The sequence below is a fragment of the Heptranchias perlo genome, chromosome 10 (assembly GCF_035084215.1).
Source record: "Heptranchias perlo isolate sHepPer1 chromosome 10, sHepPer1.hap1, whole genome shotgun sequence".
Classification (NCBI taxonomy): Eukaryota; Metazoa; Chordata; class Chondrichthyes; order Hexanchiformes; family Hexanchidae; genus Heptranchias; species Heptranchias perlo.
In genome coordinates this window covers 69636900-69652594 of record NC_090334.1, presented here as the reverse complement: position 1 = coordinate 69652594, position 15695 = coordinate 69636900, and the positions used below count along the sequence as shown (strand labels likewise).

The window sequence follows — 15695 nt, the reverse complement described above, 5'->3', positions numbered from 1 at the left end:
TAAAGCACGGCGGCGAGAGCGGTGGGGATATAAAGCACGGCGGCGAGAGCGGTGGGGATATAAAGCACGGCGGCGAGAGCGAGACCAACTCAACCACAGGTAGAAATATGAAAAAGTGACATCAGAATTAGCGCAGAGAGAAAGGAGCAGCGGAACCCGAGGGAATTAAGACAAGTATTGAGGTTAAGTATTGAGGTAAGGATCAAGGATAAGGATCTAGGATAAAGAAGTAGAAGAAGAAGAATCTAGGTTAATCTTTTTTAAAAAATGAAATTAAAAAAATTAATTAAAACCCTATTTAAAAATAAATAAAAATAACAAGGCTAATTAAGTAAATAAACAAATAAAAATTCAAAATGACAGTGCATTACGTGTTGGAATTGTCGTATGTGGGTGGCAAGACTGTCCCAGATTGTCATATCTGCAGTAAATGTCCCTCGCTTGAGACATTCCAGCTCAGAGTCTTTGAGCTGGAGTGCAAGTTGGAAACATAAGGAGGAGGAATATCTGGATAGTTTTCTCCAGAATCCAGTCACACCTTAGAGGATAGCACAAGGACAGGAGGGGGGAGGAATGTGAGTGGTAGTCAGCAGGTTAGTGGGAACAGAGGGGAAATAGAGGAGGAGGTCCCACAGACACTAGTCCTGTCCAACAGGTATAATGTACTTGATACCTGTGAGGATAAGGAAGAAGACTGTGGGAAGGACAGCCAGAATGCTGACCAAGGCAACCTGACGCAGGAGGCGCAGTGTAGAAAGGTGGTAGTTATACAAGATTCGATAATTAGAGGGATAGATACGATTCTTTGCAGTCAGAATCGAGAGTCCCTAAGCGTGTGTTACCTATCTGGTGCCAGGGTAAGGAGCATCTCAAAACGGCTGGAAAAGAATCTGGAAAGGGAGGAGGAGGATCCAGTTGTTGTGATCCACGTCAGAACCAATGACATAGCAAAGAATAGGGAGGAGGTCCTGCTAAGGGAGTATCAGGAGTTAGGAACTAAACTGAAAAGCAGGACCTCCGGGGTAGTAATCTCAGGATTATTACCTGAGCCATGTGTGATTTGCATAGGAACAAACAGATTAGGAAAGTAAACAGGGGCTGAAGGACTGTTGTGGAAAAGAGGGGTTCCTTTTCATCGGACAATGGCGCCAGTACTGGGATAGGAAGGAGTTGCACCCGAAACAGGCTGGGACCAAGATCCTAGCGGAAAGGATAAATAGGGTGGTTAGTAAGACTTTAAACCGATAAAGGGGGGGTGGAGGATTCAGGCAAAAATATTAGTAAAAGAGAGAAAACAAGAGTAAGAAAAAGGGACCAGAGGAAGTCCAGGCCAGAACTGTAGAAACCATAAATACTCCAGGTCTGGGAAACAATGAAATAACTGAAATAAACACAGTGGGAGTGATAAATAAGAAAAATGATAAGGTAAAAAATTTAAAAGTAAAGACGATTTAAACTGCCTGTACACAACGCCTGAAATAAAACGGGGGAATTGGAGGCAATAATCCAAAGCGAGGAACCAGATGTAGAAGGAATAATTAAAACATGGCTACATAAAGAACAAGACTGGCAACTAAATATTGCAGGTTATAACATAATCAGAAAAGGATAGGGAAGTAGCTGTACTAATTAGGGGTAACATAATGGCAGTAGAAAAAAGGGACATAACTAACAGAAGGATTGAAACAGAATCCATATGGATTGAACTAAAAAGATAAGGGATCGATCACACTAATAGAAGTATACTACAGAACACCTAATAATGGAAAGGAAGTGGAGGAAGAAATTGGTTAGCAAATATGTGAAATGAGTAATAATCAGAATAATATTCATGGGTGATTTTAACTACCCCCAAATAAACTGGCAAGAAGGAGGTAGGTAAAGGGGGCACTGGGAATGGAGTTTTTACAGTGCGTGCAGGACTCATTTCTCACCCAGTATGTAGAAAGCCCAATGAGAGGAAGCACTGCTGGTGCTAGTAATGGGAAATGAACCAGAACAGATAAGAGAAATAAGTGGAGGGGAACATCTAGGCAATAGTGGTCACAACATAATAAGGTTTAAGATAAAGATTGAGAAGGACATGAGTAATAAATTGGAAAAAAAGCTGATTGTGAGGGGATGAGAATGGAACTAGGAAAAATTACCTGGAAAAATTACCTGACAAAGAAACATTTAAAACGGTGATCAAGAGTGTCCAGGCAAAATATAACCCACTAAAAAACAAGAACAAACTAGCAAGTAATAACGCACCATGGATGAATAAAGAAATAAGGGCAAAATTGAAACTAAAGTAAAAGGCATACACCAAATACGTAAACAACAAAAGAGAGCATGACAAATAGGGAGTACAAAAAAGTTAGGAAAGAAATCAAAAAAAACAATTAGGAAGGCAAGAAGAAACTACGAAAATAAATTATCAAGGAATATCAAAAAAAAGCAAAGTATTCTACAGACACATAAATAACAAAAGAAAAATCAGGATAGGGGATAATGCCACTAAGCACCACACACAATAAACTCACAATGACAGCGTAACGGCAGAAATATTAAATAATTACTTTGCTTCAGTATTTACCAGGAAGAATAACATGGTGGGCATGACATTAGAAGAAGATATCAAAAAAGATGTAAAGGCATTTAAGATAGAAAGGGAGGAGATAATTGATAAATTAAATCAAACTTAGAGAGGATAAAACCCTAGGTCCGGGTGGATTCCATCCACGCATACTAAAAGAAGTTAGGGAAGAGATAGCAGAGACACTATTACATATATATGAAAATTCATTAGAAAAGGGAATAATGCGAGAGTACTGGTGGACAGCTAATGTGATTCCTACATTTAAAAAGGGTCATAGATCAAGTCTCGGGAACTATAGACCAATTAGCTTAACATCAGCGGTAGAAAAGAAAATGGAATCCATACTCAAACATGTAATACAGAAGCATCTAGAAACCGAAAATATTATAAAGAATAGTCAGCACGGATTTCAAAAGGGTAGGTCATGCTTGACCAACCTTACTGAACTCTTTGAAGAAGTAACAGAAAGTGTAGAACAGGGCAATGAAGCAGATGTCATATATTTGGATTTAACAGGCCTTCGATAAAGTACCGCATAGTAGACTCATGACTAAGGTCAGAGCATGTGGAGTCAGGGGACAAATAGCCGAATGGATAACAAGCTGGCTACAAAACAGAAAAAGAGTAGGGGTTAAAGGTAGTTACTCAGACTGGCAAAAGGTGGGAAATGGTGTTCCACAAGGATCGGTGCTGGGATCACTATCGTTCACCATATACATAAACGATTTGGACTCGGGAATCAGAAGTACAATTTCAAAATTTGCGGACGACACCAAATTGGGGGGTATAGTTAATACTGAGGAGGACTGCAATAATATACAGTAAGACATTAATAAACTTGCAGAATGGGCGTGTAATTGGCAAATGAATTTCAATATAGATAAGTGTTGAGGTGGTACATTTTGGTAGAAATAATGAGGCCACATACTCCTCGGAAAATAAGAGTCTAAATGGGATAGAGGCGCAGAGGGATTTAGGTGTACAGGTACAAAACTAACTAAAAGTAGCGACGCAGGTTAATAAGTCCATAAAAAAAGCAAACCAAGCACTGGGGTTAATTTCTCGAGAGACAGAATTGAAAAGCAGAGAAGTTATGTTAAACTAGTACAGATCCTTGGTTAGACCACACAGAGTACTATAAAAATGATGTAGAGGCACTGGAGAAGGTGCAAAAAAGATTTACTAGGGTGATACCAGAAATGAGAGGTTATACCTATCAGGAAAGATTGAATAGGCTGGGGCTCTTTTCTCTAGAAAAGAGACGACTGAGGGTGACCTGATAGAGGTCTTTAAGATGATGAAAGGGTTTGATAGGGTAGACATAGAGAAGATGTTGCCAATTACGGAGAAGGCCAGAACTAGGGGCCACAAATATAAGATAGTCACTAATAAATCCAATAGGGAATTCAGGAGAAACTTCTTCACCCAGAGAGTGGTAAGAATGTGGAACTCGCTGCCACAAGGAGTAGTTGAGGTGACTAGCATTGATTTATTTAAGGGGAAGCTAGGTAAGCATATGAGGGAGAAGGGAATAGAAGGACATGTTGATAGTTAGATGAAGAAAGATGGGAGGAGGCTCACCTGGAGCATAAACACTGGCATGGATCTGTTGAGCCGAATGGCCTGTTTGTGTGCTGTACATTCTTTGTAATTATAGTATTACCCCATATACTACAGAATTACTTATCTTTCAGAAATGTAGCCATCAGAAGCTGTAGTTTAGGTTTTGTTTGAAATATGCACCTTCGATGCTATAGAAGGCATTGTTAAAAAAGTAAACTGCAGTGCAATAAACTTGAGATTGCAGATACTTTGCATAAACATTTAATTCCAGTACCTTTAAGTTGTTTAGCATACTTAAGCAAGAACTGATAGGGATGTTCGACCTGCAAGTCAAATTTAATTGTCTGTAATAGTATCCTCTCCAGTACCATGACTTCTTCCTAATTCAGAAACAAGACAAGACAAAAAGAAACACAGAATAAGTGAAGGTATGCTACCACATTTCAAAACCATAGTACAGTAATGGAGTGGCAACACACATGCATAGAGCTACGTGACTCCTTTATATATAGTGTTTTGTTTCTAGACAGTACAATTGTTCTGAAGACTTCTGAAGCTGGTCATCTGTAGTTAATATTATCATGAATCAATTTTTTTACATAAGTTGTGTCAAACATTTGAACGAAAAATACTGTACATTCCACTTACAGCGCTGCGTAGTTTAGACAATTGAGTAAACCAAACAAGAACAGTTTTCCAAAACCAAATGTATTAAAAATAATGTATGTTTCATTGGATATAACTGACAGGATTACTGGTTTGTTCAGACACTCTTTTACAGTATAATCCCCCATTGAATTGGTCCAGCCTGGGATCCATTTAGTAGAAAACATGTGTAATAATGTTGCTGGTGTACAAGACTACCCAACAAAGTCCTGATGCTCCCAAAAGCTCCCATGGAGAGTTTCTTCATTAACTGGCATTTTAAAGCTTGTTTTAAAATGCCGCTGCTTTGCCTTTCTTCAGTCCACCCAAGAGTGAGGGAAGCTATCATTTGGTACAGCAACCAATCTTACATTTGGCATGTGCCCCGCTCAGCTACTAGAGTCTGAATTAAAATTCCCTATGATGAACACATTTTATTTTTAACTAGTACTAATCACGGGGTTTCTCATTGGAGTACTGTAAAATTTCACACAAGTTGGTATTCCATCATTCTTTCTGCTATAGCATAGTATGATGCAAACTTTTTTTTCCCCCCAATGAAAGAATATTTTATGGGATAAGGAGGTGCAGGGGCAAGCAAAAATTATTTTATTCCAACAAGTGTGATTGACCAATATTGAACTAAGATGAGAAGAACAGAAAGTGTGTTCACTGCAAAACCAGTCAACCAGATACACCTGTCAAAACCACTGAGTGAGTCACAAGCTATCACAGAATAACGTGAGCCCCTGGATACAAACCCCAGGCGCAAAAAAACTTGAGGTCCCCATTCTCCAAAATCTGGTTCTTTCACTCTCCTCTTTTCATTCTTTCCTCCTTCCCACCTCTACTCTTCCCTCCTCCCGCCCCCAACCTCTCTCTCTGACCCTCCCTCCCCGCTTCAAGCGAAGGAATGAACCAGCAAGAACTTGTGAGCTAGATCAAAGCAGCGCATGGACTGGATTTGGACCGAGGGTCATGTGTTGGATATTTTTTTTTATTCGTTCATGTGATGTGGGCGTCGCTGGCGAGGCCGGCATTTATTGCCCATCCCTAATTGCCCTCGAGAAGGTGGTGGTGAGCCACCTTCTTGAACCGCTGCAGTCCGTGTGGTGACAGTTCTCCCACAGTGCTGTTAGGAAGGGAGTTCCAGGATTTTGACCCAGCGACGATGAAGGAACGGCGATATATTTCCAAGTCGGGATGGTGTATGACTTGGAGGGGAACGTGCAGGTGGTGTTGTTCCCATGTGCCTGCTGCTCTTGTCCTTCTAGGTGGTAGAGGTCGCGGGTTTGGGAGGTGCTGTCGAAGAAGCCTTGGCGAGTTGCTGCAGTGCATCCTGTGGATGGTGCACACTGCAGCCACAGTGTGCCGGTGGTGAAGGGGGTGAATGTTTAGGGTGGTGGATGGGGTGCCAATCAAGCGGGCTGCTTTATCTTGGATGGTGTCGAGCTTCTTGAGTGTTGTTGGAGCTGCACTCATCCAGGCAAGTGGAGAGTATTCCATCACACTCCTGACTTGTGCCTTGTAGATGGTGGAAAGGCTTTGGGGAGTCAGGGGGTGAGTCACTCGCCGCAGAATACCCAGCCTCTAATCTGCTCTCGTAGCCACAGTATTTATATGGCTGGTCCAGTTAAGTTTCTGGTCAATGGTGACCCCCAGGATGTTGATGGTGGGGGATTCGGTGATGGTAATGCCGTTGAATGTCAAGGGGAGGTGGTTAGACTCTCTCTTGTTGGAGATGGTCATTGCCTGGCACTTATCTGGCGCGAATGTTACTTGCCACTTATCAGCCCAAGCCTGGATGTTATCCAGGTCTTGCTGCACGCGGGCTCGGACTGCTTCATTATTTGAGGGGTTGCGAATGGAACTGAACACTGTACAATCAGCAGCGAACATCCCCATTTCTGACCTTATGGTGGAGGGAAGGTCATTGATGAAGCAGCTGAAGATGGTTGGGCCGAGGACACTGCCTTGAGGAACTCCTGCAGCAACGTCCTAGGGCTGAGATGATTGGTCTCCAACAACCACTACCATCTTCCTTTGTGCTTGGTATGACTCCAGCCACTGGAGAGTTTTCCCCCTGATTCCCATTGACTTCAATTTTACTCGGGCTCCTTGGTGCCACAATCGGTCAAATGCTGCCTTGATGTCAAGGGCTGTCACTCTCGCCTCACCTCTGAAATTCAACTCTTTTGTCCATGTTTGGACCAAGGCTGCAATGAGGTCTGGAGCCGAGTGGTCCTGGCGGAACCCAAACTGAGCATCGGTGAGCAGGTTATTGGTGAGTAAGTGCCGCTTGATAGCGCTGTCGACGACACCTTCCATCACTTTGCTGATGATTGAGAGTAGACTGATGGGGTGGTAGTTGGCCGGATTGGATTTGTCCTGCTTTTTGTGGACAGGACATACCTGGGCAATTTTCCACATTGTCGGGTGGATGCCAGTGTTGTAGCTGTACTGGAACAGCTTGGCTCGAGGCGCAGCTAGTTCTGGAGCACAAGTCTTCAGCACTACAGCTGGGATGTTGTCAGGGCCCATAGCCTTTGCTGTATCCAGTGCACTCAGCCGTTTCTTGTTATCACGTGGAGTGAATCGAATTGGCTGAAGACTGGCTTCTGTGATGGTGGGGATATTGGGAGGAGGCTGAGATGGATCATCCACTTGGCACTTCTGGCTGAAGATGGTCGCAAATGCTTCAGCGTTGTCTTTTGCACTCACGTGCTGGACTCCGCCATCATTGAGGATGGGGATGTTTGCAGAGCCTCCTCCTCCCGTTAGTTGTTTAATTGTCCACCATCATTCACGACTGGATGTGGCAGGACTGCACAGCTTTGATCTGATCTGTTGGTTGTGGAATCGCTTAGCTCTGTCTATAGCATGTTGCTTCCGCTGTTTAGCACGCATGTAGTCCTGAGTTGTAGCTTCACCAGGTTGGCACCTCATTTTTAGGTACGCCTGGTGCTGCTCCTGGCATGCTCTTCTACACTCCTCATTGAACCATGGTTGATCCCCTCGCTTGTTGGTAATGGTAGAGTGAGGAATATGCCGGGCCATGAGGTTACAGATTGTGCTACACAGTGGTAGTGCCACACAACATGTTGGATGGTGTCCTCAGTGCGAAGACGGGACTTCATCTCCACGAGGACTATGCGGTGGTCACTCCTACCAATACCGTCATGGACAGATGCATTTGCGACAGGTAGATTGGTGAGGACGAGGTCAAGTAAGTTTTTCCCTCGTGTTGGTTCGCTTACCACCTGCTGCAGGCCCAGTCCGGCAGCCATGTCCTTCAGGAGTCGGCCAGCTCGGTCAGTAGTGGTGCTACCGAGCCACTCTTGGTGATGGACATTGAAGTCCCCCACCCAGAGTACGCTTTGTGACCTTGCTACCCTCAGTGCTTCCTCCAAGTGGTGTTCAACATGGAGGAGGACTGATTCATCAGCTGAGGGATGGCGGTACGTGGTAATCAGCAGGAGGTTTCCTTGCCCATGTTTGACCTGATGCCATGAGATTTCATGGGGTCCAGAGTCAATGTTGAGGACTCCCAGGGCCACTCCCTCCTGACTGTATATCACTATACTGCCACCTCTGGTGGGTCTGTCCTGCCGGTGGGACAGGACATACCCAGGGATGGTGATGGAAGAGTCTGGGACGTTGGCTGAAAGGTATGATTCGGTGAGTACGGCTATGTCAGGCTGTTGCTTGACTAGTCTGTGGGACAGCTCCCCCAATTTTGGCACAAGTCCCCAGATGTTAGTAAGGAGGACCTTGCAGGGTCGACTGGGCTTGGTTTGCCATTGTCGTGTCCAGTGCCTAGTGGTCCGATGCCGGGTGGTCCGTCCGGTTTTATTCTTATTATGACTTTTCGTAGCGAGATTTTACAACTGAGTGGCTTGCTAGGCTATTTCAGAGGGCAATTAAGAATCAACCACATTGCGGTGGGTCTGGAGTCACATATAGGCCAGACCGGGTAAGGATGGCAGGTTTCCTTCCCTAAAGGACATTAGTGAACCAGCTGGGTTTTTACGATAATCCGGTAGTTTCAAGGCCACCATTACTGATACTAGTATTTTAATTCCAGATTTTTTATTTAATTAATTGAATTTACATTCCCCAGCTGCCGTGGCCGGATTTGAACTCATGACTCCGGATTTTAGTCCAGGCCTTTGGATTACTAGTCCAGTAACATAACCACTATGCTACCATACCCTTATATCACTGAAGTAGAAGATCCTTATAAATGGAAATCACAATATAAACGGATTTCATTCTGAAACAATTCCAGCCCATATATATAAAAACAAGATTGCAAGGTTCAGTCAAGAGACGTTCAATATTGGCCAATCACACTTATTGGAATAAAATAATTTTTGCTTGCCCCGGCACCTCCTTATCCCATAAAATATTCTTTTATTGGGGAAAAAAAGTTTGCATAGTACTATGCTATAGCAGAAAGAATGATGGAATACCAACTTGTGTCAAATTTTACAGTACTCAATGAGAAACCCTGTGATTAGTACTAGTTAAAAATAAAATGTGTTCATCATAGGGAACTGCAGATACAAAAATATTTACCACATTATAATGCATATACTCAAGAAGACAAAACTAAAATCAATACTAACCTTGGGATCATCCCCAAATTGTGAAAACTGTACATCATTCAGCAAACTTCGAGCAGTTTTAATGATATCTTTACACTTTTTGGGAGTTTCTTCCACTTTCCCAGCCAGAAAGAGGCAGCAGGCTCCTGTAACCTAGAAATTAAATGAATATAAAATAAGAAAAAGTTGAGTTAGGAAAATATGAGCAGGGCATATCTGCTGTGGTGAACAAAACCTATTCAAGATAATGGAACGCTCAGTGATGCCCACTGTTCAGATGATTTGTAAAGAATATTTCAACAAGACAATATTGTATCAGCAGGGACTGGCCATGAGCATCCAACCAGAAAGCCATGAAATCCTGTAGTAAAGCACTTTTTAAAGTGTCAATACAGTTTAATAGCCCTCATTGCAAACCCCAGACATACATTTTTTTAAAAATTGAATTAAATGTATTTTCTCATTTACCCCTTTACATCTGGCTGTACCATGCTTTACCCCAGCTGACTGGGCAGGTAGCCAACCTGTGGCAATGTTGCTTTGTAACCAGCCTCTAGGGAGCTATACATAACTGATATTAGCTGAGTTTTCCTTCTTGTGGGGAAATGCTTGGCCTGTCAGATGGCACTGTCAACGTGGAAGCCTGCCTCTACCATTCGATGAAATGGCAAAATGTTGCACTGCCAGACAAGAAAACTACCATACATGGCTTAGTTCTACAACACTAATATGGACAATATTTCAACCATCATCAGTTCTGTGCTATATTACAATGCAAGTATATTGTTAAGTTTGCTTCAGGTTTTTCATTAAGTTGCAGTCTTAGGCGGGGGTGGAAGACAAAAATAAATTCATCAACCACTTAATCAAACTGCTGGAGATACATTTGTGTAACTATTTTCACAAAAGGGGCAATGTATTCTGGAGTACAGATATCAGAAGTTCAGACTAAGATCGATTTTAAGGTACAGCACCAACTTTTAAGCAAATATTTACCATAAACTCAGCATTAATCATTCCTGGAGATCAATTTAGCAGCTTGCAAAAGATTTATAGATGGACTTTCAACTCATCAATAGCTTGATTTTTTTGAATGTTGCATATTAATGTCCACAAATAGACACAAACCATTAAACACAGGGCAAACTTCCAATCTGTTATAAGACCTTTTATCACCTGCAGCAAGAGTCTTGCATGGGGACAGTACATGACAAAAAAATCTAGCTGCAAACCTATTACTGTAGGTTAGTACAATATAATCTGGTCCAGTCTACAGGGTGCAATGCAGGAGAGGGATCATGCAGTACTAGTGGATAGCATTATGTGCAATTGCAGTAACGAAGGAAACAAGATCAAAGAGATCAAGCACAAGTCCCAGAAGTGATAATAAACATGTACTGTTCTCAAGCAGCGTGTACAATTCTCGTCACCATACTGGAGTGGGGACATCCTGGCATTTAAACATAGAACATCTCAAGGCGCGAAGAGACCACAGGTCCACTTAGTCTGCCACTTGCTGTCCTAGCAGTTCTATCACAGAATGGATTTCTCTTCAAGATATTTGCCTGATTTTGACTTGTAGATCTAAGCTACTCGTTTATACAACCTCCCTTAATAAGCTGTTCTGTTTGAATAACTAACTACCTTCTCAGGAAAGTAATGCTTCTTTATATCCTACTCAAGTCTACTCCCTCTCAGCTTAACATGCCCCCTTATTCTGCTGTCATGTGCCAATACAAATAGTCCCAACTCATCCTTATTAATTTGAATATCTCAAAGATAACCTCCTTCCACACACCCCCACCCACCCCCCCAACTCAGCCTCAGTCTTCTTGTTGGAAGGAAGAATCCCTGTTCTTCTATCCTCAAGTTTTATTCTCCAGCTCCCATTCTTGGTAGATCTTTTCTGAGCTCGGCGACATCCTTTCTGTGACCCACAATAATTCAGATCGGGTCCAACCAACACTATGTAAAGGCAGGATTACTTCATTTGATGTACATTCCAGTCCTCTTTTTATGCAACCCAACATACAATTTTTTTGACAACAGACAGACATTAAGCTTGTCGTCTTGAGGAATTTTTCTACTATAATTCCCAGATCTCTTTCCTGTTATATCTTGGTCAGTATTTGTTCATTAATCCTGTAATTTGTTTGTTCCTTGTCCCCAAGTTCATGTCTTTACACTTAAGTAGCATCTGCAAACAGTCTAGGAATTCTTGTAACTCCTCCCCCTCATCTTCCAAATATTAACCATGCCTGCTATTATACAGTCATCTGCAAACTTTGAGATGAAGCTAATAAATCTTTTAGATTATTTAAGATTATTTAAATGTTGGAGTACTTTTCCCCAAGCCTTACAGGACTCTGCTCATCATGTCCCCCCAAATGGGAATATTTCCCATCACCCAGCTAACTTTATAAATCTATCTCAAACACACTGTCACATTCATGTTTTTACCCTTTTGTTAATTTATCAAAAAAATCCATTAAATTGCTCTGGCATGACATCCCTTATGTAAATCCACACTGACTCATTTTATACAAAAGGTACTACATGGGACAACTAAATTGATAACTTTGATTAGGTAACAGCTGCAGGCTATAGAAACTAGGAATGGTCACATTTGAGGAAAGGCTGCTCAGGTGAAAGTTTATCATAGTATTCAAGAATCAGAAGAGGAATATATAAATTCAATCGTATGTTTGACATAATCGCAAACACTATAAGGGCACATGGACTCAAACTCAGAAGGGGAAAGGTGAACAATTTAGATTTAAATCCCTGGGTAGTTTCTTCTGTATACTCACCATTATACAGAGACTGGTGAATATACAGAAGAAACTACCCAGAGAGGTAGTGAAAGCAGTTATGTTGGTAAATTCAAGTTGACAAAAAGCTTTTGAGGGTTATGTGAGATTGGGTAGTGCATCTTATTTTTAAAGTTTGGTACAGACAGACGGGCCGCAATAGTCTCTTCTGGACCTGTATACTCCGATGTAAAAGTATTCTAGTAAGAGGAATGATGGTGGGAAAATGTTAAACTTTCTCTTTAAAAATTTTTGCACAAATAATGAACATTAGAAATTCGAGTTGAAGTTGTTACTTTGTCAAAAATATTGAAGAAAAGCACCAATTCATTCAAGAAGCCAGTCAGTGCGCAACAACATACAATAGATTGGTAGTTCAGTAGCTAACAGCAGAAAGCCACTTCTAAGTTTGTTCAAAGTCAAATTTGTGCTCAAGTCTTCTGCTAAAATCCAATTTGGTGACCATAAAAGTAATTAAAAGACTAATAAGGAGCTGCATGGAGGAAAATTAAATTCATTTTGCTCAGAAATTTCACTATTCCACTCCTTAAAGAGTTAACAATTAAACATGTTAATCAATGATTGAGGTTCTTAAATCAGAATCTTGTATATCTCAACAGTGTCACCCACACACAATTCCTGCCTATTTCACTTGTGCAATGGTGCTGCAGTCGAAGTCAGCCACTGCTGTTCCACAATGCATCACTACAGAAACAGCTCTGTACACAAAGTACTTTAAACCAGCTCTATGAATAAAAAACATACAGCTGCTCTGTGCTAACTATCCAAACTTTGGAGGTTACTTAAGGAACAAGGATATAAACAAAGAACTGCACGATACAGAAACTTTCTGGTCTTTTATATGAAAAAAAAATTCAAAACTGAGCCAATTTCTCACACCAGGCCTAATTACTCGCAATACCCCCCAGATTATATCCTAAAAAAAGTTAATCCAAATGTAGGGAAAAAACCGTCTCTGTAACATTTCTATAGAAATGGCCATTTTCCCAATTTCTATGAAGATTAATAGGCTATATTTAAGGGTGCTTTTCTCATCCACAAAGGTGTTTTGAATAGTTTAAAAATCTTAAACTTGATATTATTCCATTTTCTCCATTCAAGAGAAAACCAGCACTTGAGGTCTCAAGGAGGCACTCCACTGACTGGAACATCAGTCAGCAGCTTCAGAGTATGCGGCGGACACTGGCAAGGCTGCATTTATTGCTCTTCTCTAGTTGCGCCGAGATGGTGGCAATCCCTGGTACAACTGAGTTTCTTGTTAGGCCATTAGATTCCACCATTTAGTGTGGATTAGTCAAGTGTGGGCCAGGTCTGTATCACAATCAGTGAAGCAATTGTAATGCTAGGATTGGTTATTATACACCTTGGCGTATCATACCCAGATCATTTACAATCTTCATTGCCCTGGATTCAATTTCTGCTTGAGCTCATAATTTCCTTTAGTGTAACAAGTCAAGCTGAAGAAACCAAATGAGAATACCAGATGACACGGTGCACACAGAGTTTTAAAGAACACCGCGTGACCCAGTTCCCTTTTACCCAAATAAAAACACTCGGAGGGCAAATGCGCTGCAAAAGTAATTCTGTCAATTTGCTAGTCTGTGGAAAAGAAAAGACAGATCAGGTTGAGGAAGAGATATCAGAGCAATGCACGCATGCTTTATCACAGCATTAGAAAGCTGTTAGCGTTAGGTTTCATTTATAATGGCTGTCCAGTACTTACATATCTTGGAAATTGTTTGAAGGAATGAAACATATAAAAACGATGAAAATAGATGATTCCTGTGGCCAGTGTGTCATAATGTCTGTAGTTTTGGTTAAAGATTTTAAGCAGTTAAAGGTTTAGTTAGCAATAACATCCCTCAGCAGCTGTAAACAAAGCTAAAATACAGGAGTGGGATAGAGCTTCAATGAAGAAGCATGAAACACCTAGACGTTGGACACTGCTTTCATCACAGGTATTAATACAAGATGTGGTAGATGTTGATTTCATTATCAACATGGGAGGTAGTTCCATAGTTCCCCCCCCCACCCACCACACATTTCCAAAATATTTTGGAAGTGCCCCAATAGCCCAGTTGGTTAATGCATCTCTCAGTGTGAAATTCAGCCACACAGACTAGGAAGGCCCCAAGTTTGATCCCTGGACTGTGCTGAGCTAGCAATTTTCAGCTAAGTTGGCAGCACAAGTGGCAAATTGTTCCGAGCTGTCATACCAAGACATTGCTGCTTATGGGAGCAAAAGTCAGGCAACTGTCGACAAATAATAGAGTAAATCCCCACCCCAACCTCCAGACTAGTCTAGCAGCTGATCACAGCGCGAGCAGAACAGTCTCCAACTTCCTTGATGGTTCACGAACTACCATGCAACACAATACACATTTTACTACATAGTTCATTAATCATTGCTTAATGCTAGATTTTATTCCCACATTAGACTGTTGATAATTCTCAACTCCCTCCTAAAAGGATCCTCACTTTTGATTTTAACTGTGTAGATGTCAGTCATACTTACATGAAGCAGTATACCTTAGGTAGCAGTCCTTGCCCTCGTGTCAAGGACATTCATGGCAGACGTGAGGTTGGACGGACTATATTGTCTGAATTAGCTGGAATGTTTATTTGCACAAAGCAAATTATCTGAATAACTTGATCATTCATTACCTTACTCTAATGTTCTTAACAGGAAGCAGAAGGCCCTCCAAATAAAGGTATTTAAGACTCCTCTACTGCAGGCCGGAGCTTTTTTCAGGATTAAGCTTATCTGAAGACCTTCTTGGGGGTGGAGGGGGGGGGGGGGGGGGGTAGCGGGGTGAGAAGAGGAATTTTGTATAAATCTAGTCCAAAATGGAATTTCAGCCAGGTTCTGAGCTCTCTGGTATATAAAACCCAAGAGGACATACTAGCCCAGAACCAGTCAAACAGAAACTATAATGAGATCTCTGAATATATGAACTCCAGAAGGGATGGGGGGGCTGTCCCATAGAAAAGATACAGCACAGAAAGGGGCCATTCGGCCCATCGTGTCCGCGCCGGCTCGAAGAACAACCAGGTGCCACTGGAAACATTGGTGCCAATTTAAGACCAAGGCAATATAAACTAAAGGGCACAATTCTAAAAGGGGTACAGGAACAGAGAGACCTGGGGGTATATGTGCACAAATCATTGAAGGTGGCAATGCAGGTTGAGAAAGCGGTTAAAAAAGCCTACGGGATCCTGGGCTTTATAAATAGAGGCATAGAGTACAAAAGCAAGGAAGTCATGATGAACCTTTATAAAACATTGGTTCGACCACAACCGGAGTATTGTGTCCAGTTCTGGGCACCGCATTTTAGGAAGGATGTGAAGGCCTTAGAAAGAGTGCAGAAGAGATTTATAGAACGATTCCAAGGATGAGGGACTTTAGTTACATGGATAGACTGGAGAAGCTGGGGTTGTTCTCCTTGGAACAGAGAAGGTTGAGAGGAG

At 41.8% G+C, this 15695-nt stretch overlaps 1 protein-coding gene across 2 annotated transcripts in view; it reads right to left on the bottom strand.

The window, feature by feature from the left end:
- The window catches only part of ccnk (cyclin K), a 33461-nt gene that overhangs the window by 11561 nt on the left and 6205 nt on the right, over positions 1–15695 (bottom strand). For both annotated transcript variants that reach the window (XM_067991973.1, XM_067991975.1), the window contains exons 3-5: positions 13951–14032; positions 9418–9549; positions 4419–4524 (exon numbers count right to left, since the gene is read on the bottom strand). In XM_067991973.1, the coding sequence (XP_067848074.1) occupies positions 4419–4524; positions 9418–9549; positions 13951–14032 (320 nt within the window). The remainder of the gene's footprint in view (positions 1–4418; positions 4525–9417; positions 9550–13950; positions 14033–15695) is intronic.